This window comes from Miscanthus floridulus, chromosome 8 (genome assembly GCF_019320115.1).
Source record: "Miscanthus floridulus cultivar M001 chromosome 8, ASM1932011v1, whole genome shotgun sequence".
In the NCBI taxonomy this organism is placed as follows: Eukaryota; Viridiplantae; Streptophyta; class Magnoliopsida; order Poales; family Poaceae; genus Miscanthus; species Miscanthus floridulus.
Window position 1 is genome coordinate 169,024,637 of NC_089587.1, and position 21,308 is coordinate 169,045,944.

A 21,308-nucleotide genomic window follows, 5' to 3' on the forward strand; every position below is an offset into this window, starting at 1 on the left:
CTTGCAATAGAGACACTGGTCTTTCTCTACTGTGAACATGTTCTGCTTAAGCTGATGCAGCATGGGACCTTTTATCTTTGACTTTGAGGAGTTAGCATTATTATTCTTTTTCTGGTTGTCTTTCACATAATTGATAGTGCCACCATTTGCAGCTTTCATTCTCTCCTCTTGCACATACATAGCCATGAGCCTCTCTAAGTCCCACTTTCTCGAGCTGTATGTTGTAGTTGACAACAAAAGTATCAAATTCATTTGGCAAGGAAGCAAAAATCAGATGGATACTCTTCCTTGAGAGCCAGATCCATTAGTTTTAGCTTAGATGCCAAATTGCTCATCCTTAGTATGTGCTCTCTTATGCCACCATTTTCATAGTATCTCTCTATCATCCGCTGCTTTATCAGCTGGGTAGCATGTCTTTGAAAAGCCAGTGAACTGACTCTTTATTCTATTGAGGTACTCGGTGACCGTATCACACTCTGGGATTGAGCCCATAATTGTAGGCTCAATCGTGTTCTTTATCACATCCAAATATTTCTTATTAGCAGTGACTCATTTCCTATGCTTAAAGTCATAGAACATCTTTTAGCATTCAAAATCCCACTCTCTAATTGCTCAAATGACATCAGCCTCGTTTGTCTCTCTCACCGGTGCCACAGGCTCAGTGGGATACGGTGAGGTGACTACCCAGTCCACCTCAGCTAAGATGAAGGCCAAGTCAATCTTTTTCTTCCACTCCGTGTAGTTGTCACCTTTGAGAGTGAGGATCTCTTTGATACAACCCATCAAGTTGTATCCGCTTGAAAACACAATTCATATAGAGTAAAATAATAACAATAATTGCATGCCTTGATTCCAACGCTGGTCAAAATTAAAACATATAACTGTTTATACATTAAATCTACATAACCGTTGGACAGAAATAAAAATAATGCATAAAATCATTAAAATTATGATATTGTTATTAACAACATTGGTTAGAAAATAACAACATCATAATCATGTAAAAATCTCTTTTTCTCCAATTAAATATCACATTGGTTCAAAATAACTAGAGAATAAACTATTTCTTTAGCAGCGGAAAACATAAAAAAATATCTATTTTTCAGAAGCATTTTTCTGTAATTTCTCTATTCTCTAAAAATTTATCCTGATGGTTCAAAATTTAACAGAGAATTAAAACAAAATTCATCAAATTCATTCAAATCTGCTTCTGAAAATAAAAAAAATTCAAACTTCATTCGCTGTTCATTCTGGCCTGGCCTACAGCAGTAGTAAAGTGGCCCAGCAGCAAAAGTGCGCAGCCCGGCAACAGCAGTGGCTCATGCACATGCGCTCGCTGCGCCTCCCCTGCACCCAGGCCGCAACCTGGGCCTGGGCCAAGAAAGTGCCTCCCCGCCTAGGCCGATTTTGGTCCGACGCGCTCTCAACCGTCCATCCAGATCCGACGGCCAGGCGTTGTCTTTGGGAGATCAAAACCCCCGGCCAGCCCACACCCCCCAAACCCTAACTCATTCTCACTCCCTCCCTTTCCTCTCTGACCGCCACGACGGAGAGCAGAGCACAGGCAGCAGCCATGGTGGCCGGAGGAAGTGGCGGCGGCGCCGCGCGCCCCTTCGTCGGTGCATGTATCCACCCGAGGGTGAGCGCACCGTCATCGAAGGGCTGCGCTGCGGTGCCCTTGACACCCGAGCCCAAGGTGGAGCCACACGGTGGTGTGACCTGCCCGATCGACACCTTTGGTTCTTCCCGCGCGCCGGCCATGGAGATGACCGGCGGCGAAGACGGGACAGCCAGGCCCTAGGTAGGAAGCCCCTTCTCTACCGTCCCATTTCTCTTTCTAGGGTTAGGGTTTTGTTAGGGTTCAAATTAACCTGGTTCAGTTTTTCTCTCGGTTTTGATTCGAGATCGGCGAGATAAGCCCCTTCCCCTCTTCCCCTTCTCTTTTGGATCTTCTTTCTTTTCTTTTCGGAGTTGAACCGATTTGGGGTTAGGGTTAGGGTTAGGGTTACTATTCTTCTTCCCCGGCGGGTTTGGGTTCGGTTGAACCCTCTGCACCTCGATTTCTTTCCTGATCAGGGTTAGGGTTTCAATCCGAAACGGATCGAACCTTTTGTTCCTCTTTGATTTCTTTTCAATTCTCTACCCCATACTAGATCTACACACTGTTAATCTGGCTCTGGTACCATTGTTAATCTATTCTAATCATATAGTCATAGATCTAGCCAGGTACATCTTGTAAATGGATAACATGTCCTAGTACATCTACTAGACAGATATTAGAGGGAGGAATAGTGCTAGGTTACTGACCATCGTAGGCCTTCGATCCAGATGCGTCGGCCATGGTTGTTGTGTCGGTGTCTGCGCGAGGGCAGCGACGGTCGGTGAAGAGGCCGATGAAGTCATCGACGTCGGTGGAGCGGGGCGGCGCGGCTGGTGGCTTCCCGTCACTAGCTACGCCCCTCTCTGATCGGGATTAGGGTTTAGGTTTTGGTGGGGAGCTCGGCTCAGGCGAACCTCATGCTCAGAGCCGTCAGCCCCCACCTCTATTTATTGTGTAGTATGATAGGAGCCCGCCAGCCATAGTGGGTTGGGCGCCCCTGATCAGGCACGGATCAAAGGCCCAACTGGGTCGTTGGGCCCAGTTTGAGATTAGAGATCAATCTAGCAAAAGCATCATAAAACTCTAATAGAATATATGACTGGTTTACTCTACACATAACATGGGCAGCAGATTTTTCTGGCTCAATGGTACTCTGGAGTGTGTTACTATGGTATGGCCTAAACATTGTCAACATGGAATCAACCATATGTCAATTTTATTAATAAGACCACATAAGGGGCCTTGTGAGGCCCTTAAAAATGATAAGTTGATTTGACATAGAACTGTTATCTGTAGGACTGCATAGTACAAGAGTGAATGCAGAAAAATAGCCAAATAGCCATCATTAATTTACAGCAAAAAGGTAGAATGAAGATCTTTCCAAGGCGAGCAAGAAATAGGTAACAGAGCTATACCTAGAAAAAATGTCATGTGTAGTAGCTCTAGAGCAGCAGCTTTTCAACGCAATAGCTCCTGTCTGGCAGTAATGAGTAGGGATGAAAATGGATCGGATACGGACGGATATCACCGATATTATATTTGTTTTCATATTTCTGTCCAGATTCGGATTCGAATATGGATAGTGTCAACTATATCGGATAGGATACGATTGGATATCGACATCATAAATATGCGATTTGAGTATTCGGATATGGATACGATATCAAATGTTGGATATCCGGACTCGGATACGGACAGATCTCAACCCCTCTAAACGGATTCGGTTTCGAATACGATCGGAAAATATCCGTACTGTTTTCATCCCTAGTAATGACCATAATAATGTCAGTGGCATGTGCAACCAATGGAAGAGCAGTAAATTACCACCAAATCAATTGATGATGCAGCTGCCTAAGAAAATACACACTGATGAGATCGAAATATGGGGGTACCAAATCGACGAAGCAAGTATCAGATCTTACCAATTAGAATCTCTTAGTTGTAGAATCCGTCGCGATCGCGGCGTGTGCGAGAGCGGCCAGCCATAGGGTATGTCACGCTGGTGCAGGCGAGGGCAGCCAGCCCTAAGACACGTCGCAGCGGCATGGGTGATGGCGTCCAACCATAGGGCACGGTGAGGAAGCGGCGCGGATGAGGCCGGGCAACCCTAGGACGCAGGTAAGGCCTGCCGGCAACCATAGGGCACGCGCTGCGGCAGCACACGCTGGGGCGCTGCGCCGGGGGGGAGCGCCGGGAAGCGGTAGGAGCTGGGTCAGATAGGACACCGAGCGGAGGCGGCGCGTCCATGTGGAGGCGACTGAGGACGGAGAGAGACGACAGAGGGGGCGCTAGAGGAGGGAGGCACGATGGAGAGAGATAGGGAGAAGCGGAGGGGGTCGGGGCAGCCTACGGCATCGTGTTCGCCGGGGATGCAGCGGCAGAGGCAGCAGCTCGGGGTGGCGTCGTGGCCTACGTAAGACTATCTCCAACAGCCCAAACCCAAATACAAGACCCATTCTAAGAATTGGGCCACGAACAGTCACTAAGTCACCCACCCAAAGTTTCCTTTCTCCAACAGCGAACCCCAAAATTTTCTCTATAGGAACAAAATATCTACCGGCTGCTCCCCCATTCCTATCCCTCCAACTCTCCTGAAATGGGACCCGCTCGTCATCCTCTCCTCCTCCTTCCTCTTTCTTCCTCCTCTGTACAGGGATCAGTGGATCTGGCCTCACGCTGGCAGAGGGGAAGAACCACCGAAGGGCACCACTCGGCGCGCGCGAGGCCCAACCCCAGTTGTCCGGTGCCTGCGGACTGCGGTGGTGGTGCGGAGCTTGTTCTTGGAGCCCACGGCTGGAGTTGAAGATGGCCGCGACCAGAGTTGAAGGAGCCCTCCGGGTCCACTCCTCGCCACCTGCACCAGCAGCGGCCATGGGGCAGCGCGCTCGCACGGTGGAGCAGCGCTCGCGTGGCGGGGCGAGGAGATGCTGCGTCCGCATGGAGATCCAGCCGCCGACGAGCCTGCGGGCTTGTCCTCCTCGCGCCGAAGGAGAAGGGCCCGCGTCGGATCCAGGAGTTGAGGGGCCGCAAGTTTGTTTTGCGTCGTCTCTCCTGGACGACGCTTTTTTACGTTCTTGCCGGCCTCGGACCCAAAATGGGTTCTCTGTATGGGTCTTTTGTTGGGGGCGTGATTTTGATATGCAAAGTACTATGCGACACCGAATTTGCGTTTGGGTGTTTCTATTGGAGACAGTCTAAGCTAGGAGCGTTTTTTTTCCTCCTCTCCGTACCCGTATTGGTGTAGATGGCTTGGACGGGATGTCCTGGAAGCTTCCTGGGTGTGGTCAGCTGGTGGCCGTCGATGCCAAATCGAAAGGCAGGAAAAGAAGGCGACGTGGCGCGATGTGGGAACCGTAAATGGTGCTGAGAAATAAGGGCAATTGTAGATTACTCATCTTTACATTAGCTATTTTGCCTCTTGCGCTGAATAGGTTTTACAAATATTCCTAAATATATTGGGCAGAACGGTCATTACACAAATTAAATTAAACCATAGGCCGGCCAAATCCTTTGGTCGGTGCAGGCCTTCGGCCTTGACTCAAAATCAAGCGATCGTTCAACTAGCAAATTTGAGAGGGTTGTTTTTTGCTTTGTGAGTACAAAGGTTTTTACTGTATGGATACATATATGATGAACATTGGTTATAACCATTGTTTTTTCATTTTTTCCGATCCGGTTACACCCCCTATTGTCCATATAGATCCACCATGTATTTTTTAACCCGATACAAAGAAAGCTGCACTAAGAAGGGTCCCACCAAAGGTTCCCCGAAAACTCACACAAAATACCTATTTTTTAAGGAAATGTTGTGATGCGGGTGTCCGCCCGCCTGGACATCGCCTTCCCCCAAAACACCTATCTTCTGACTCCGCGTTGCGCTGTCGTGGCTTCACCACACCGTGCGGCCCGATGACCTCCACGTGCTGTCCACCCGCCCTCTGTGGCACCGCCACCCGTGCTACCCCCACACCCGCCCTCTGTGCACCGCCGTCCAGCTCCACGTTGCCGGCGAGCACACCAGTGATCTCCACGCGCCGACGAGCCTTCATTCATCGAAGTGGCAAGGAGATGTTGCGTTGAAAGCGCATGTCGCAAATGTATGTTTCATGTATTTCAAAGGTATGTTGCGAGCGTTTTATATCGATGTTGCAAAAGTAGATCGAGATATTGTAAAATTAAATCGAGATATTGTCTATACACGTATGTTTCGAGTGTATGTTCCAAATGTTTCATCTGTATCAGACGTATATTGCAAGTGTGTTCATTTATATGTTACAAAAGTAGACCTGGATGTTATATATACATGCATGTTGCAAGTGTATGTTTTAAGTGTTTTATGTGTTTCATACGTATGTTGCAAGTGTTTTCATCTGAATGTTGCATATGTTTGAAATGACTACACATGTGTTTTCAAGTTTTTCCTGGTGTTTTGTAAGTGTTTTCAGACGTATGTTGCCATTGTTTCAGCTGTTTCGGACGTACGTTGCAAGTGTTTCATCTTGGAGTTGCAAAAGTAGATCTAGTGTTACATATGTTGTAATGGGGCCCACCTATCGTAGCCACCTGCTGCAGCTGATGAGTGACGTCCGGACGACGCGGGCCCACTGTTGGGGCACATGAGAAGCCGAGCGCAGACGTGGGGGTCCACGTGGTGGGGCGCACGAAAAACAGGAGGCGTGGGCTCCATTTCTCTTACGCGCAGGGCACTGTTCGACGCTAGCGTTTGGGATGGGACGTCCAGACTCGAGTAAGTCCGTAGTTTTTACACAGCTCAGACAAAAATACATGGGTTAATAAAAAATGTGTTTTTGTTGCTTAGATTGATTGATTTCTTCCAAGTGGTGGTCATCAAAACCCAACCACCGCCAGCGCTACGCCACATCCGGGCAAATCATGGGAGGCTTCGCGTGGCTAGCGCTCGGGACGTCCCCTCCCCTGTCGTGCGCGCCACTACCCGCGCCCTGGCCACCTCAGCTCCACCACTCCACCTCCATCTCAGTGACGCTCTGGCCCCACCGGCCCGCCGCGAATCGCGCCAACAGCCGCTTCCCTCCGGCCTCCACGTCGTTTCTTCGTAACGGCTCGTCGTCCCCGAGCCTCCCTTTTGTCTCCCGCCCCCTTTGCTCTCCGTCGCTCCCGCGCGCGCGCAGCGGTCCGGCCCCGGCGCCGGATACGCGCGTGCCCGTTCTGTTCAGGCGGTTGCAACCGCGTCTCGCCGCAACCGCCATGCCTCCACCGCCATCTCCTCCCTCCTCGCTCCAGGACCAACGACACCGCCTCTTGTCGGGCCCGCTGGCCTCCTAGCTGACCTTCCTTCCCTGCATCCTGACTGATCCTCCTGCGGAGTTTCTAACCTAGCGCGTCCGTACCTCCGTCGGCGATGGGCGGCCTCTGCTCCAAGGAGGGCGTCGTGGAGGCGCCGCCCGCCGCGCCGCACCCCGTGGCACAGCTGCAGAAGGCGTCGAGCCAGTCCCTGAAGCAGCTCATCACGCTCACCGCCAAGGAGGAGGACGCCGCCGTCGTGCACGCCGTCATCGCCCGAACGGAGTCCAACGCCAAGGACAACGGCGGCATCGACGCACTCGCGTTGGCCAAGGAGGCCGTGGAGAAGACCGCGCCTCCCGTGGTCGTCATCACGTCCCTCAGCAAGTCCTACAGCACCGCCGGGGCGCCCATGCACCACCGGTGCGCCGCGCTGGATATCGGCGGGAACAACAACAACGCGGCCGCGGACTGCGGCGCGCACGCGCAGGCGCAGGTGATCTCCAGCGTGCCGCAGGGGTTCTCCGGCGAGCACGTCATCGCCGGATGGCCCTCCTGGCTGACGTCCGTCGCTGGAGAGATCGTCGAGGGGTGGCTGCCCCGGCGTGCCGACACGTTCGAGCGGCTGGACAAGATCGGGCAGGGCACGTACAGCAACGTGTACAAGGCGCGGGACCTGCAGATCGGCAAGATCGTGGCGCTGAAACGGGTGCGCTTCGTCAACATGGACCCGGAGAGCGTGCGGTTCATGGCGCGGGAGATCCACATCCTCCGGCGGCTGGACCACCCCAACGTGATCAAGCTGGAGGGCATCGTCACCTCGCGCCTCTCGCACAGCCTCTACCTCGTCTTCGAGTACATGGAGCACGACCTCGCCGGCCTCGCCGCGCTGTCGGGGCAGCGCTTCACGGAGCCGCAGGTCAAGTGCTTCATGCGCCAGATCCTCGAGGGCCTGCGCCACTGCCACGCGCGCGGCGTCCTGCACCGGGACATCAAGGGCTCCAACCTCCTCATCGGCGACAACGGCGTGCTCCGGATCGCTGACTTCGGGCTCGCCACCTTCTTCGACCCCGGAAAGACGCAGCCCATGACCAGCCGCGTCGTCACGCTCTGGTACCGCCCGCCGGAGCTCCTGCTCGGCGCCACCGAGTACGGCGTCGCCGTGGACCTGTGGAGCACCGGCTGCATCCTCGCCGAGCTGCTCGCGGGCAAACCCATCATGCCCGGCCAGACCGAGGTTCGTCCGTCGTGCCATTCTTTTGGTTTCCTTCGTTCTCAGTCTGCCTGAATGATGGATGAACAAAAACAATGCCGTCCACATGCACAGATCGAGCAGCTGCACAAGATCTTCAAGCTCTGCGGCTCGCCGTCCGAGGACTACTGGGCCAAGGCGAAGCTGCCCGACGTGACGCTCTTCAAGCCGCAGCGGCCGTACCGGCGCAAGATCGCCGAGACGTTCAAGGACTTCCCTCCCACGGCCCTGGCGCTCCTGGACACGCTGCTCGCCATCGAGCCGTCGGCACGGGGCACGGTGGCCTCTGCTCTGGACAGCGAGGTAATTAAGCAGCTCTCTCATCATTTTTTTCATTAGAACAACAAACACGCCAAGGAAACTGACAGCACTGATACACTGCTGCATTGCACGGCATTGCATCTCTGTCATCATCAGTTCTTCAGGACCAAGCCGCTGGCATGTGATCCGGCGAGCCTGCCCAAGTACCCGCCCTGCAAGGAGTACGACGCCAAGCTCCGAGGTCAGGAGGCCAGCAGGTACGAACCTTGGAGCACCTGCAACCTGATGGCAATGGCAAAACACAGCGGCCAACACCTTGTTGCATGCGCATCTTTTGTAGGCAAAACACAGCGGGCATCGGAGGCAAGGGCTCTGTATCCGTCCAACCGGGGAGAGACGACGCCAAGGGCGCCGCGCCAGCTCAGGACGTCGCCATTGCTGACTACCAGGTACGCGACTGGTCGCCCATGCCATGCTCCTCATCAGTGACAGATTGCAGTTCAAACTGTTGTCTGAACTCTGCAAATTGCTCTCTCTCTCTCGTGTCTCGTTGCAGAGGAGGCAGGCGCGCGCCAACCAGAAGAGCACCAGCCACCACTACAGCTCGCTGGAAGACAGCGTGCCGGGCTTCCGCATCGAGCCACCGGCCGTGGCCGTGCGCGGGCCGGCAACGCTGCAGAGCGGCGGCGGCTTCGGGTCGACGTGGTACAACAGGAGCGACCAGCGTGCGGTCTCGCGCGCGTCCAGCTCCGTCAGGGCGTCGGCGTCGCACCTCACCTCGCAGCGGTCCTACGCGCAGTCCCGGGGCACCGACCTGCACCCGAGCTCGTCGGCCTCCACCAACGCCAACTCCAGGTACAACCGGCTGGACGTCGCGGAGCCGGCCAACGCTGTCGGCCGCCCCGGCTCCTCCCACCAGAAGGACCTCGGCATGCGGGACGCATCAGTCGTGAGTCCCAACCAGAGCCATTCGATCTTGACAGTCTTAATAACAGCTGAGGCTACAGCTCAGGCAGCGCTAATCGCATTTGCAAACATTTTTCCCCCCAGGGTTTTGGAGGGAGGAACAAGAGGATCCATTACTCGGGGCCGCTGATGCCGCCCGGCGGGAACATGGAGGACATGCTCAAGGAGCACGAGAAGCAGATCCAGCAGGCCGTGCGCAAGGCGCGAGTCGAGAAGGAGAAGACCAACAGGCACTATTACTGAACAATGAGAAAAAAAAGATTGGCATCAAGTTGGCAGCCATGGCGAATTCCATGGTCCCAGCCAGACCAGAGCATTCGTTGCCTCTCCATGGAACGGAACAGAGATCATTGGTGGAAGGTGAACACACGAATGCGCAGCGCTCGGGGCTGCTACGAACGAGTCGGGCTTTTCTTGATCCATGTGTATAATAGCAGTGGTAGAGAGGCATGAAAAGCCTGAAACTGACAGGGAGGAGACTGTAAAGACACCCCCAAAGAAAATGTGTGCGCATCTGGTCGACTTGTTGCAATTAGAGACTTTAACAGCGTAGTTATTATAGCTCCAGGCTTACAAGGTTTGCAAATTAACTTCAGAACAAATTCTATATGCGCCAAACGTGTAGTAGAATAGTTGAAATGTAAGAAATGGTGAAACACTGCGCGTAGTCAGAGAACACAATGCGATGTCGGTGGCAGCCAAAGTTCAGAACAGAACTCTTTTTTTTTAACTTACAGAACAGAACCCTATATGTTAATTGAGCAATGAACTCCATTACAAAGTGCTTTCAAAATCTCAACAAAAGAAGAACCGCTAATGTTTTAACGAAGTTTAGTAGCCGCACCTGAGGAGTGTAAGCTATCCCGCCAGTTCAACAATTACATTTCACTGAAATTCCACGTCAAGAGCAATTATTCAGTATTATAGATGATCAATCCATTTATTTGGTGTTACAGATGATTTGGCGTCGCTCCAACTGCAAAAATCGATGGTTCGCGCTCTTGGCCAGCCCTGGCTACATCTCTTCTTCGGAACCAAATCTTGAAATTGTTAGGTGTTTTTTTCTCCTCCTAGCAATTTCTGGCCGGTAAGGACAGCAACGTTTTTGGGACTCATCCTTTTAGTGTTAGAGTAACAGGTTTATCGTAAACCAATAGTGATTTAATTCACATACACTAAAGAGGAGTACATACAAAAAAAACTCAGAAACCGCTTTGTCAAGAGCACGCTTTAACTTGTCAGAATAGACTTTGAACGCCTAATGGGGTTATGATGGATATTAAAAAAATGGAAGTATATGAATGTCAAGAGAACTCCTCAGGACGCCTGAGTACAAAAGAATTGGAAGAAAGACTACGAAAGAACGGGAAGAAAAAATAATCCAGAGGAACAAAAGAGTTGGTAGGAGGGGATAGTTTGCGAGTCCACGAAGCAGGCTGCGCCCTTGCTGCCTCGATTCCAACAGGTGGTCACACCTTAGATGGTCCGGTTGGCCTGCTGCACGGCACGGTCCATAGTGGCGTCACGCTCCCACCCACAACACTTTTCCTCTCCCTCCTCCGCATCTCATGCCAGCCGCAGGAGCTCATACCAGGCCGTCCAAGTCAGTCGATGGCGGCGTCCGCGTGGGTCCCTTCGTCGTAGCGCACGCGGGGCCCAGGCTGCGCGCGGCCCCGTCGAATGGCCTCACGTCGGCGCCCGCGAAGACGACGATGCACCCGCGCGAGAGGGTGCTTCCGACCTCCTCGGCGTCTCTATGGCTCGGTGGTCGGCGAGCCTGGTGGCGATCTTGTTGCCCTCTAAGGCTCAGTCGTGGTGAGTCTTGCAGCGGGCGCAAACACGGCGGGTGAGGTAAAGCCGGCCAGTGCGGCAGATTAAGAGGTACGTCCGCAATGGCTCGCCGTGCTTGGTGAGTAGTGAGCACGAAAACAACGCCAAGTCCCAATTAGCTACCATATCCACCGCTCCTGGGTCTTAATTTGGAGATGGAAAAAGTCTACGTCACATCATGAGGTTTGAAGAGGTGTCTATTTAACCTCCAAAATATAAAACTAAGTATTAAACATATTAAAATTTGCAAAATCGATCAATTTACCCCATTGGGTGGTTTTGTTGGACGGTTTTGCCACGCTGAGTTAGACTTTGGTGCTGACGTGGATGATTGACGAGTGAGCCCTGCTGGTAAGTGACATGTCCTTCCCTCACCGACAGGTGGTCCCCACCCGTCATCCCCTACCTCCAACCACTCGCCGTTGGTCTGCGCCATCAGCTTCTTGCCACGGAACAGCACCGACTCCGCGTACGCCCCGCTCCGCCAGTGCCGTCTCTCGCTGTGGCAGGCGGCGGCGGCGACGCTCCCGCCGAGGGACAGCACAACGAGGTCGGCCGCGCCGGCAGCGAAGGGGAACTCGTGCTTGTTGTGGAGCACGTGCATGAGCGCCACGAACGCTTCGCCAGCCCCCGCCCCCGCCACTGTTCGGCTTCGTCGGGCTGAAGGATCGCTGCCGGCCAGAGGTCAGGACTGCCATTGAGGCCTGCACCAAAAACAGAGCTCCATTCGCCTATCAAATTCGGCCAGCTCGAAGCCTTCTAGTTCAATTCGTTGCACCAGTGGGTAGCTATGGAAATTGCCTAGCTAATGAACCCACAGCGAGAGCCAGCCGCACCCTGTCGTCAACGAATTTTGGAAATTCGTCGCCCTCACTACTTCCACGGCCACCGGGACGCCGTCATGTAAAGTTTTACATTTAGTCAAGTAAAATTTTAGTTTGAGTAATGTAAAGTTTTTCTTTTGAGTCATGCAAAGTTTTCAACAACATCCAGAAGTTCATCCAGTTCCAGCTCACCGTCAACGTCGCCGCACTCATCATCAACTTCGTGGTGACCTCTGGCAAGACAACCGTGCAGCTGCTCTGGGTGAACCTCATCATGGACACCATGGGCGTGCAGGCAGCGTTCCAGGTCGTCGTCCTCCTGGTGCTGCAGTACCGCGGCCGCGAGATCTTCGGCGTCAGCGAGAAGGCCAACGGCACCATGATCTTCAACGCCTTCGTGCTCTGTCAGGTGTTCAACGAGTTCAACGCGCAGGAGATCGAGCGGAGGAAAGTCTTGGCCGGCGTGCTCCGCAACAAGATGTTCCAGGGCATCATCGCCGTCAAGTTCATCCCCGTGCCTGACCGGCCGCTACGTGAGATCTTGGCAACCAGGAGGACCAGCACGGCCGCGGAGAGCTCCTACAGCCGGCGCTCCAGGCGGACCAGCGCGGCCGTGGCAAGCGCGCCGCCGTCGGCGCCCCCGTCGATGGAGAGCACGCAGACACGGCCCGTGGAGCACGCGACGCCGCCCTCCAGCTGCAGCGGGAGGGGCTGCAGGTTTCAGAAATTTGGAGGAAATCTTGTTGGTGGTGATTTACTAATTCCCTTCCTTCTATGTGGTGATCTGAATCCCTAGCCCTTAGTGCGCATGATCTTGTCCATGTTTGACATGAGCTGACGAGCCGAACCTCAATAGGCTTAACTTAACAGAGGTTTTATTGGGTTTAAACTACGAGTCTGTCTATTCAATAATCATGTGTTTTATATAGTTTTAACACATAATTTTTTTTTTGCACCATAGAATTCAGATCCAACAGTCTTTATCCTCCTTCTACCTCCAGCATTCTTCTATCTCCAACATTCTTCTACCCCAGACAATCATAAATCACAAGATCACGTATATACACATCATAAGAAATAATTTTTTTTATACAAGGACAAAAGGACAAATCCTCCGGCCGCACGTGTATATGCGCATGTCATTGTCTGAGCGCTGGTGCGCTCCTCTCATGTAGCCGGATTGAGCGACATGAACGTGCCGCCGCACTGGACGCCCTGTGGCCGTAACGTCGAGTGGCCAGAAGACACGACCGAGCCGCCGAGGCCAAGGTGGGATGCAATCTTGTATTTTCAGCTCGAGGCCGTGAAGACAGTTAAAAAGAGAGAGTGAAGACAGTTAAAAAGAAAGAGAGGGAGAAAAAATCCATGTGTTTTTTTTATTAAAACATATATGTGTTGTATAGCATCTCTGTTAAACTAATTAGCCTAAAGCAATTGAGCCTAATTCGGCAGAAATTTGAGCACAATTATATATAGCATTAAAACGTGCTATATCCAGGCTCGATGACAGCCATCACAGCTGTATTACTTACTCAGTAATACTAGCCTGTAAACAGTTGCAGTTGGTGGGTCAATTTGGGAATTTCGCATAATTGAAATGCAGCAAGATGCCGTGGAGGTCCACGCGCAGACACAGAGCCGGCCGGTATTTATTATACTCTCCCGTCACGTGAACCCTGCCATCCTCTCCGCTGTAGACCATGTGCACACCAGTACCGCAGTGCGTGCTGCTCCTGCGCCCAACGCCAAAAGGAGTACGGTGAGCGCACGGAAAATGCTACACTAGTCTACTACTAGTAGTAGAGTAGTAGTCCTCCAGTCACTTTGCACTTTGCAGACGATCTCAGCCATCCTCCATTCCTCCTGCAGTCCTGCCATCGTCACCCTGCAGGCTCTTTCTTGATTCCAAGGTCAGCAGCAACTTTTCTTGTCCGCTGTATGTTGTCTCTCTTTTCCAATCGCTTTCAGTGAAAAGGATTTGACAGTTCCAGGTAAACTAAGTAGAGCGAAATGCCGAGGTTAATTATAGCTTTATACTGATTTTGTGCCATTAAGCTTTGTGCAAGAAAGAAAAGTGGGGGAATGGTGAGAAGGGGATTCGTATTTTTGTTTGGTTCGAATACAGAATTACGGTTTACGGTGTTCTATAATGTCCTGCTTTCTGAAAGTTTCTCAGATCACGAAATTCAGAAAAATCTGATGCAGCTCGATCTGGTCTGGTCCAGTAGCTTTCAGGTCTGGAAAATCTTGGATCTGGAGCCCAAACCTGTTCTTATGAACTCAGGTAATAATAGTACTTAAATCTGCAATGCACAATCTTCTTATGAACTCACCTCCTGATGATAGTACTTAAATCTGCAATGCGGCCGTTAGACTACACCACCAATGAGGGCGCCAACGGGCGTCCGCACCGCAAGAATCAAGCCTTGTCTCGGCCCAAGGCGATGCCGTCCAAGTGGGACGACGCGCAGAAATGGCTCGTGGGCATGTCGAACGGCGGCCGCGCGGACGGAACCCACGGCGGCGCCAGGGTCAAGCCCAGGAACTCCAACGCCGACGATCGGCGCCTCCTCGGCTCGTCCTCGCAGAACGGCCGTGTGTCCTGCAGCAGCGTGGACGGCGCCTTGGAGTACAGCATGGTGATGGCCGCCGCGCCCTCGACGCCGCCGCGGACCGGCGAGGAGGGCGACGACGTGGAGGAAACCAAGAAGATCGACTGCATGGTGCAGCAGCAGTATGGCTCGCCGCCCAAGGCGGTGATGCGGTCCGTGTGCCTGCGGGACATGGGGACAGAGATGACCCCCATCGCCAGCAAGGAGCCGTCCAGGACGGCCACGCCGCTGCGTGCCTCCACGCCCGTTGCGCGGAGCCCAATATCCTCGAGGTCGTCCACCCCAGCGAGGAGACGCCAGGAAGGGCCTGTGGGAGTGACCACCGCCGCCGTTGTAGGGACGACCGAGCAGGCAGCGGCAGCAGGCAAGGTCGGTTGTGTCGGCGAGGAGCGCCCCGTGGTTGGTCATGTGCCCAGCGCGAACTCGCTGGAGTCGCGCGCGGCAGCCTGGGATGAGGCTGAACGAGCCAAGTTCATGGCGAGGTGAGAATGCTACTCTTAAATATGCTTTGTTTATGTAAGTATTTTCTTTGTTTTGTATCAGTAGCTCTGACTTCATTGTTTTCTTCACATCTGCCACTTTTACTAAGTGCAATTCTTGCCTTGGCCTTGTTTCAGGTATAAGCGTGAAGAGGTAAAGATACAGGCCTGGGAGAACCATGAGAAGAGAAAAGCTGAGACGAAGATGAAGAAAATGCAGGTAAGCTTCTAAGATGCAATCGCTTCGCTTAGTTGTCTGATTGATATGGAACTATTGGTGCATCTGCAATTGGTGGCGCCACCTTATTCATGGTCTTTAAGACTCTTTTAGCCGCTTACTTACATCTACTTTCCTGACATTTCGAACAACTGCAGATGAAGGCCGATCAGATGAAATTACGGGCTCAAGAGAAGCTGTCCAACCGGCTGGCCACGACGCATCGGATGGCCGAGGAGCAGCGGGCGACCGCTGAGGCGAAGCTCAATGAGCGTGCGGTAAGGACATCAGAGAAGGCCAACTACATCAGGAGGACAGGGCACCTGCCGTCCTCCTTCAAGATTTCTTGCTTGTGCGGCTCAAGCTTTGAGTAAAGCTAGCTAGCATCAGTTGTGACACTCAGCCTCTCGGTAGCCTCGTCATTTGTTCCTCTCACTGTTAAGAACATCGAGCTGACGGCTGGTCATAGCCCAACGTCTAATTCAGTCCATGGCCATACATTTTCAGAAAAGAAAAAAAAAATCCGTTGCCATGGTGGTCCGCGAATTGTGCAACAGTTTTAATTGACCTGATCAGAATTGTTGCTAGAAGCATTCCATTATTAGCAATCTGTGGGCTATGTTTAATTATATTGGATAATGTTCTGTGCATGCTAAAACATAACCAAAATAATATTATGAGGAAACACCACCTCTCTTCCAAGTTGAAATGTTGAATCCGAGCCTGCATGGGTCTGCAGGGTTACAAGCCACGCAGGTGCGTTGAGCTGCTCTTAGGGCCTCTCCAGTGGGCGGCATATCTAAAGCCACTAAGCCAGTTCTATGCAAAAAGTGCTACTGGGTCCCAAACAAACATGTTCGGCCCGTCAAAATTCCTTGAGAACACAATGCGAGGCACTGAAATCTATCACAAAGTTCTATTCAAAATCTCAAAAAAGAAGAACCACTAATGTTTTACCAAAGTTCAGTAGCAGCACCTGAGGAGTATAAGCTGTCCTGCCAGTTCAACAATTTCATTTCATTGAAATTCAAATTCTATGTCAAGAGCAAGTTAGATATAGCACCAAATTTAAATTTTCTTTTCTCAAGAAATCACACAGGACTGATAAAAGGGTAATCAGTGTACCCAACAACAGGGTCAGGAGAGTAGAACGTGGATCTGTCGTACTTGTTCAAAGGTGCATTCAGCTCAAATCGCTTTGGCAAGTCTGGGTTCGCCCGAAACCATTTGCCGTATGCCACCAGGTCAGTGTAACCTTCAGACACAGCTCTGTTGCCTTCTTCCCTGTTGTATCCTCCACCAACAATGAAAGTGCCAGAAAACGCATTCCTGAAATGCAGCAGCTTGTAGGGGATCTGCACCTTACCATCCACTTTGACCGCCTCCGGCTCAACCATGCTGCAGTAGAGGACGCCGAGCTTGTTCATGGCGTGGATCATGTACAGGCCAAGTGCGTCTGGGTCTGAGTCCCAGCAATCCAGGTAGTTGGAATATGGTGAGAGACGGACACCAACCCTGTCTGCTCCGACCTCATCGATGGCAGCTTGGATTACCTCTAGCGCAAAGCAGCATCGGTTTTCCATGCTTCCACCGTACTTGTCAGTTCTGTCGTTGACACTGTCTTTCATGAACTGCTCGATGAGATAGCCAAATGCACAGTGAATTTCGACTCCGTCAAAGCCTAGGATCCATTGATGTAACCAAATCAGTAACGAATGCGCTGAATGATTTACTTGATTTGATCAAAACGGTAAATGTTGGGTAGCTGAATGCACAGTGGATTTGAACTCTGATAGATCCTCACAATCGGAAAGCCGTGGGGTTAACTATGCAGATGAAAGGTAAAGGAAAAAATGGAAGTACCTGCTTCAATGCAGTTCCTAGCAGCAAGCCTAAAATCATTGACAATCTGGTGGATTTCATCTTCTCTAAGCCTCCTTGGGGCTGAGAATTCCTCCACAGTCCCATCATCGAGAACCTCAGGGGTGATCTGCTTGTCCGTACAAGAAATTGGTGCTTGTCCATTGGGTTCATAATCTGCAATGTATATTGTAAAATAGTTGTCAGGGGAACCTCACAACTACATGAAATGCATCATTCAAGCAGGTAGCAGTATGTGTGAATAATACGCACAAGCACAAGATAAGCTTGAGACAAGAACATCGCAAATGTGTAGTGTTCATTCAATAATTTATGTGGCTTCAGAAAGAAGCTCAAGTTCTTACAGTTCAACAAGACGTGCTACTCTTACTCAAAAACCATCAACTGCATTGGGACTTTGACTCAGTAGTCATCAAAAATTACTTTTGAGACGCCTAACGAAATGAATCAGCATAATCCATATCAAGTATCCTAGATACAAAGTACTATAATATGATGACGTGCTCTGTATAAATTCACAGTGAGTGCAATAATTTCTGTGGGTCCATTACAAGCTTAAGTTGTTACAGTTCAACAAGACACGGTACTCATACTAAAAACATTGCTTCTGAACTCTGTAGCCAGGATAGTCAGATGGTTGAATCAACATGAGCTAGCAGCCTATCTTACAACTGCTCTGTAAACAACTATACAAGTTTTGGCCTAGATATGATATGACTACCATTCTGCCCTATTATAGAAACATATAAAAGATTAAATTTCTTAGAGAACAACTACTCCTATAGTCATATATGGCATATGCATAATTCATTAGCAAACACATATTAACTTGCAAGGTCATAGTAAACATCCAATACTCCTATTTGCATAATTCATTAGTAAACACAAATTAATTTACAAGGACATCGTAAATATCCAGAACTTGAGAAGCGGCAGTACCATAAGTAGAAGCCCTCCCTACGTGCCAAATCTGGCAGAAGAAAACTCCACCCTTCTGATGCACACCTTCGACGACCGGCTTCCAGGCTTCCACCTGGTCCTTGGTCCATATACCTGGAGTACTGGGGTACCCCTGGGCAGTCTCGGAGACCCCAGTGGACTCACTGATCAGGAGGCCGCCTTCCGAGGCCCTCTGGGAGTAGTAGAGGGCGACGTGCTCGCCCGAAAGGTTGTTGTAGCACCTTGACCTTGTGAGTGGTGCATGGACAACCCTGGCATGAACAGGAGGAACAGCAGATGTCTCATCAGGCCGATTGTATACGCAGAATCTAATACCCCGACGTCAGGAGCTCCCTAAGCAACAGTTGTGCAGACTTTGGGGGCAATTCATCGAGCACCTTGCGGGTGCTCGCCCTAGACGCTGGGACAAGAAATGCCTGGTACGAGCCTAGATGATCCATGGGAGCAATGAACTCTTTTGCAAGCAATGGTATGGACAGCCAGTGAAGGAATGAGGTGAAGCAATAGGATGAATCGCATGAACTCTTGCTACAAAACCGAACCCAGGTGATACATGGATGGGCGGTGGACAAACCGACCTGTGGGAGAGGTGGAACCTCCCCATGGTGTATGGCGTGAGGAGCGGGATTGCTTTTGCTTCCATGCACGATCGAGGTACGCCTGCCTTGTTCCTTAGCTCTGTTGTAGCCTTGTAGGTGATGGTGTTGATGCCTGATTATTGTGCGTCAGGCGGTCAGGGGAGCAGACTAGGGACGGTAAAGCCAGCTGCGATGTAAGGTAAGTTTCCAGGAAATTGGCACGTTAGCAATGAACTAAAAGCTGTGTAAGCTTTTACTCCTATAATTAATGGATTAACACTGGGCACTGGACGCTGTTGCAGTGTTAACTAGTCAAACATCCGTTTTGCTCAGGCTTAACCAGCAGCTATCGGTGCCCAAAGCAGGACGTGCTGGGACGAGCAGCAACAGGCAATCATTCTCAAGCTCATGAGGTTTTGCTACTTTGTGCAGTAGAGTAACCGCAAACCAGAACGTAGTAATTCAAATCTTCATTGCAGAAAACACAGATTACACTGAGTTCAGAACAATCAAATTAAGCTTTTAGCCTCTTATAGAAAAGTTCCAATTAAACATAGGGGAAATCAAATTAAGTTATCTATTTTCAAATCAAAAACAAGAATTGACTTCTTAGTTCTCAAAACTGAACATTAATCATACCCGATTTTCCCAATCATAATTAAAACGAAAGAAATAATTGAATATATATTTCAAGCCCGCAATACATTGCTACTTCGCTATTTTTCTTTTAAAAGCATGCCATAGTCATTCCAACTGTTGCTGACTTGCTGCTATGACCAACTTGTAGGGATCTACGATCAATTCATACTAGAGTATGACTGATAGCCTAAAAAATTTGCTAGCATGAATCCCTTCAATTTATGATGAAACCACATTGACTGATAGCCTCCTTGTTTGTTTCATGTGATTCAAGAAGGGGAAGAAAGAAACTCTTCCACAGATACTGCAAAATTTTTGACTTAGCAGTTATGAGATGATAAAAAAAAACAAATAGAATGTTTCAGCACATTCAGAACCACGCCAAACTTCTTGCGTCTAGTACTCAGGAGGATTAAGCAAAAGAAACCCGTTTGACAAAGATATATAGCCACACATAAGCTAACCTGCATCATGAACAAGAATAATGGGGCATCTGTAAGGGTTGCAAAAATCCCCCAACCCAGTTATAGATGCCTGAAGCCCTGAACAAATTGTTTGCCAAGGAAAGAGATCTTCATGCTAATCCAATCGATGGCCTGATACTGCAGTAGCTAGTAAGATCCTAGCAGCAGGTTGTGGATGGGCAAACATTTTATTTCTACCTCAAAATTTAACTCTTCAAATCTGCAGCCAGATAATAGCAAGGATCAACATCACCTCAGACGCAATACTCTGAACCCCAGCCAACTCATGAATGGAAAATACTCTGGTGGAAAGGCAACAATCTGGTCTATATTAGAGAGATAAATGATCTTAGGTGTTAACTTTTTGGAGGGCTGGGTTCTGGGTTTCAAGCAATTGTTCATGACATGGTCTTTTGCAAGAGCAAGGATTTCACTAGGATTGATACTAGCGATATCAAAATATGTATCAAAGAATGAGGCCATCATAACACAAGGTAATCCCATATATCAACTAATTGATTCAGACTCTGAAAGCATCAAAATTATGCATGATGTTTATTAGCTGTTAGCATGACTATGACTTCGGCATGGGAACAGCACCAGTTACATACTACAGTAAGAGGTTCACAAGATCGATGGACATGAAAAACAGGGTGTAAGTACAAAAATAACCACCCAGGATGCAACAAATCGAAACTTCATCACTGACCACCTTAACAACCTCACATGCTTTCATGTGATGACTCATTTACCCAGTTACACTGGTCAAAGTGATCTGTTAATCTACATCTACTCTTCTTGTGTGAGTAAAACAGAAAATTTAAAGGGCTTTGCTGTCAAAACAAGGAAATTGTGGTCACTATTACTGGACTCTGGGATATTTACAAAGTGGTGCTGAGTAGCCTCCACAATTTTATTCAGATTTCAATGACCTGAAAAAGATAATACCTTATATTCGTGATTCCATAGGAACAATTCTCTCACAGGATAAATTCGTATCGAAAAGAGGATGATTCCTACAATAACTAAAACACATCTGAGTGTGGTACATAACATCTAACAACTAACACACGAAGCAGGTCTATAGAATAATTTATTTGGATTTACATGCCCACATTACATCAACATAGAATAAATGGCACAAATAAAAGGAACTCACCAATAAACTGCTTATAGTAGGCAATACGAGTGAGTTGTCCATATCTGACACAAAGCACTGTTGCACAAGCATGCATGAACAAATTGGAAGCATATTCCGTAACAAGGAAGAAACTTTGAACCTGTTGAAGTTTAGCTGCTACTCGGAAAAGTGTATAATATTTTTTAGAAACATGCAGTTCAAAAACACTCGTCAAATCCTTCACAAAATTGAGGGCAGGCCATCACAGATTAAGAGCCTCTAGGGCCTTGTCCTCCGTTCCAAGTTCTTATTCCTCGCTTTTCTCTGCAATTTCCGTTTTGTAAGCCTGCAACTGTTCTTTAA

At 50.0% G+C, this 21,308-nt stretch overlaps 3 protein-coding genes across 11 annotated transcripts; 2 read left to right on the forward strand and 1 right to left on the reverse strand.

The window, feature by feature from the left end:
* Positions 1-6,718: 6,718 nt before the first annotated feature.
* LOC136477516 (probable serine/threonine-protein kinase At1g54610) lies at positions 6,719-9,932 on the forward strand. The gene is made up of 6 exons (XM_066475706.1): positions 6,719-8,099; positions 8,190-8,417; positions 8,532-8,632; positions 8,716-8,824; positions 8,932-9,324; positions 9,426-9,932. The coding sequence occupies exons 1-6, from the start codon at positions 6,981-6,983 to the stop codon at positions 9,582-9,584; spliced, it is 2,109 nt and encodes a 702-aa protein (XP_066331803.1). The 5' UTR covers positions 6,719-6,980; the 3' UTR covers positions 9,585-9,932.
* A 3,870-nt stretch (positions 9,933-13,802) lies between these two features.
* Positions 13,803-15,889, forward strand: LOC136473961 (remorin-like). Of its 4 annotated transcripts, none has more exons than XM_066471578.1 (5): positions 13,803-13,905; positions 14,221-14,279; positions 14,369-15,089; positions 15,225-15,306; positions 15,462-15,889. In XM_066471578.1, the coding sequence occupies exons 2-5, from the start codon at positions 14,270-14,272 to the stop codon at positions 15,675-15,677; spliced, it is 1,029 nt and encodes a 342-aa protein (XP_066327675.1). In that variant the 5' UTR covers positions 13,803-13,905; positions 14,221-14,269; the 3' UTR covers positions 15,678-15,889. The 4 variants fall into 4 exon arrangements, with proteins under 4 accessions (XP_066327675.1, XP_066327674.1, XP_066327676.1 ...); XM_066471577.1 differs by having other exon boundaries at positions 13,842-13,905; positions 14,172-14,279; XM_066471579.1 differs by having other exon boundaries at positions 13,848-13,905; positions 14,201-14,279.
* A 396-nt stretch (positions 15,890-16,285) lies between these two features.
* Positions 16,286-21,253, reverse strand: LOC136477520 (putative 12-oxophytodienoate reductase 8). Of its 6 annotated transcripts, none has more exons than XM_066475714.1 (7): positions 20,985-21,253; positions 20,774-20,841; positions 19,826-20,045; positions 18,723-18,909; positions 18,124-18,395; positions 17,167-17,340; positions 16,286-16,984 (listed from the first exon to the last, which is right to left on the reverse strand). In XM_066475714.1, exons 4-7 carry the CDS (start codon positions 18,785-18,787, stop codon positions 16,395-16,397), a joined length of 1,101 nt encoding a protein of 366 aa, XP_066331811.1. In that variant the 5' UTR covers positions 18,788-18,909; positions 19,826-20,045; positions 20,774-20,841; positions 20,985-21,253; the 3' UTR covers positions 16,286-16,394. The 6 variants fall into 6 exon arrangements, with proteins under 6 accessions (XP_066331811.1, XP_066331810.1, XP_066331809.1 ...); XM_066475713.1 differs by having other exon boundaries at positions 20,774-20,850; positions 20,985-21,027; XM_066475712.1 differs by lacking the exon at positions 20,774-20,841.
* Between the last annotated feature and the right edge of the window lie 55 nt (positions 21,254-21,308).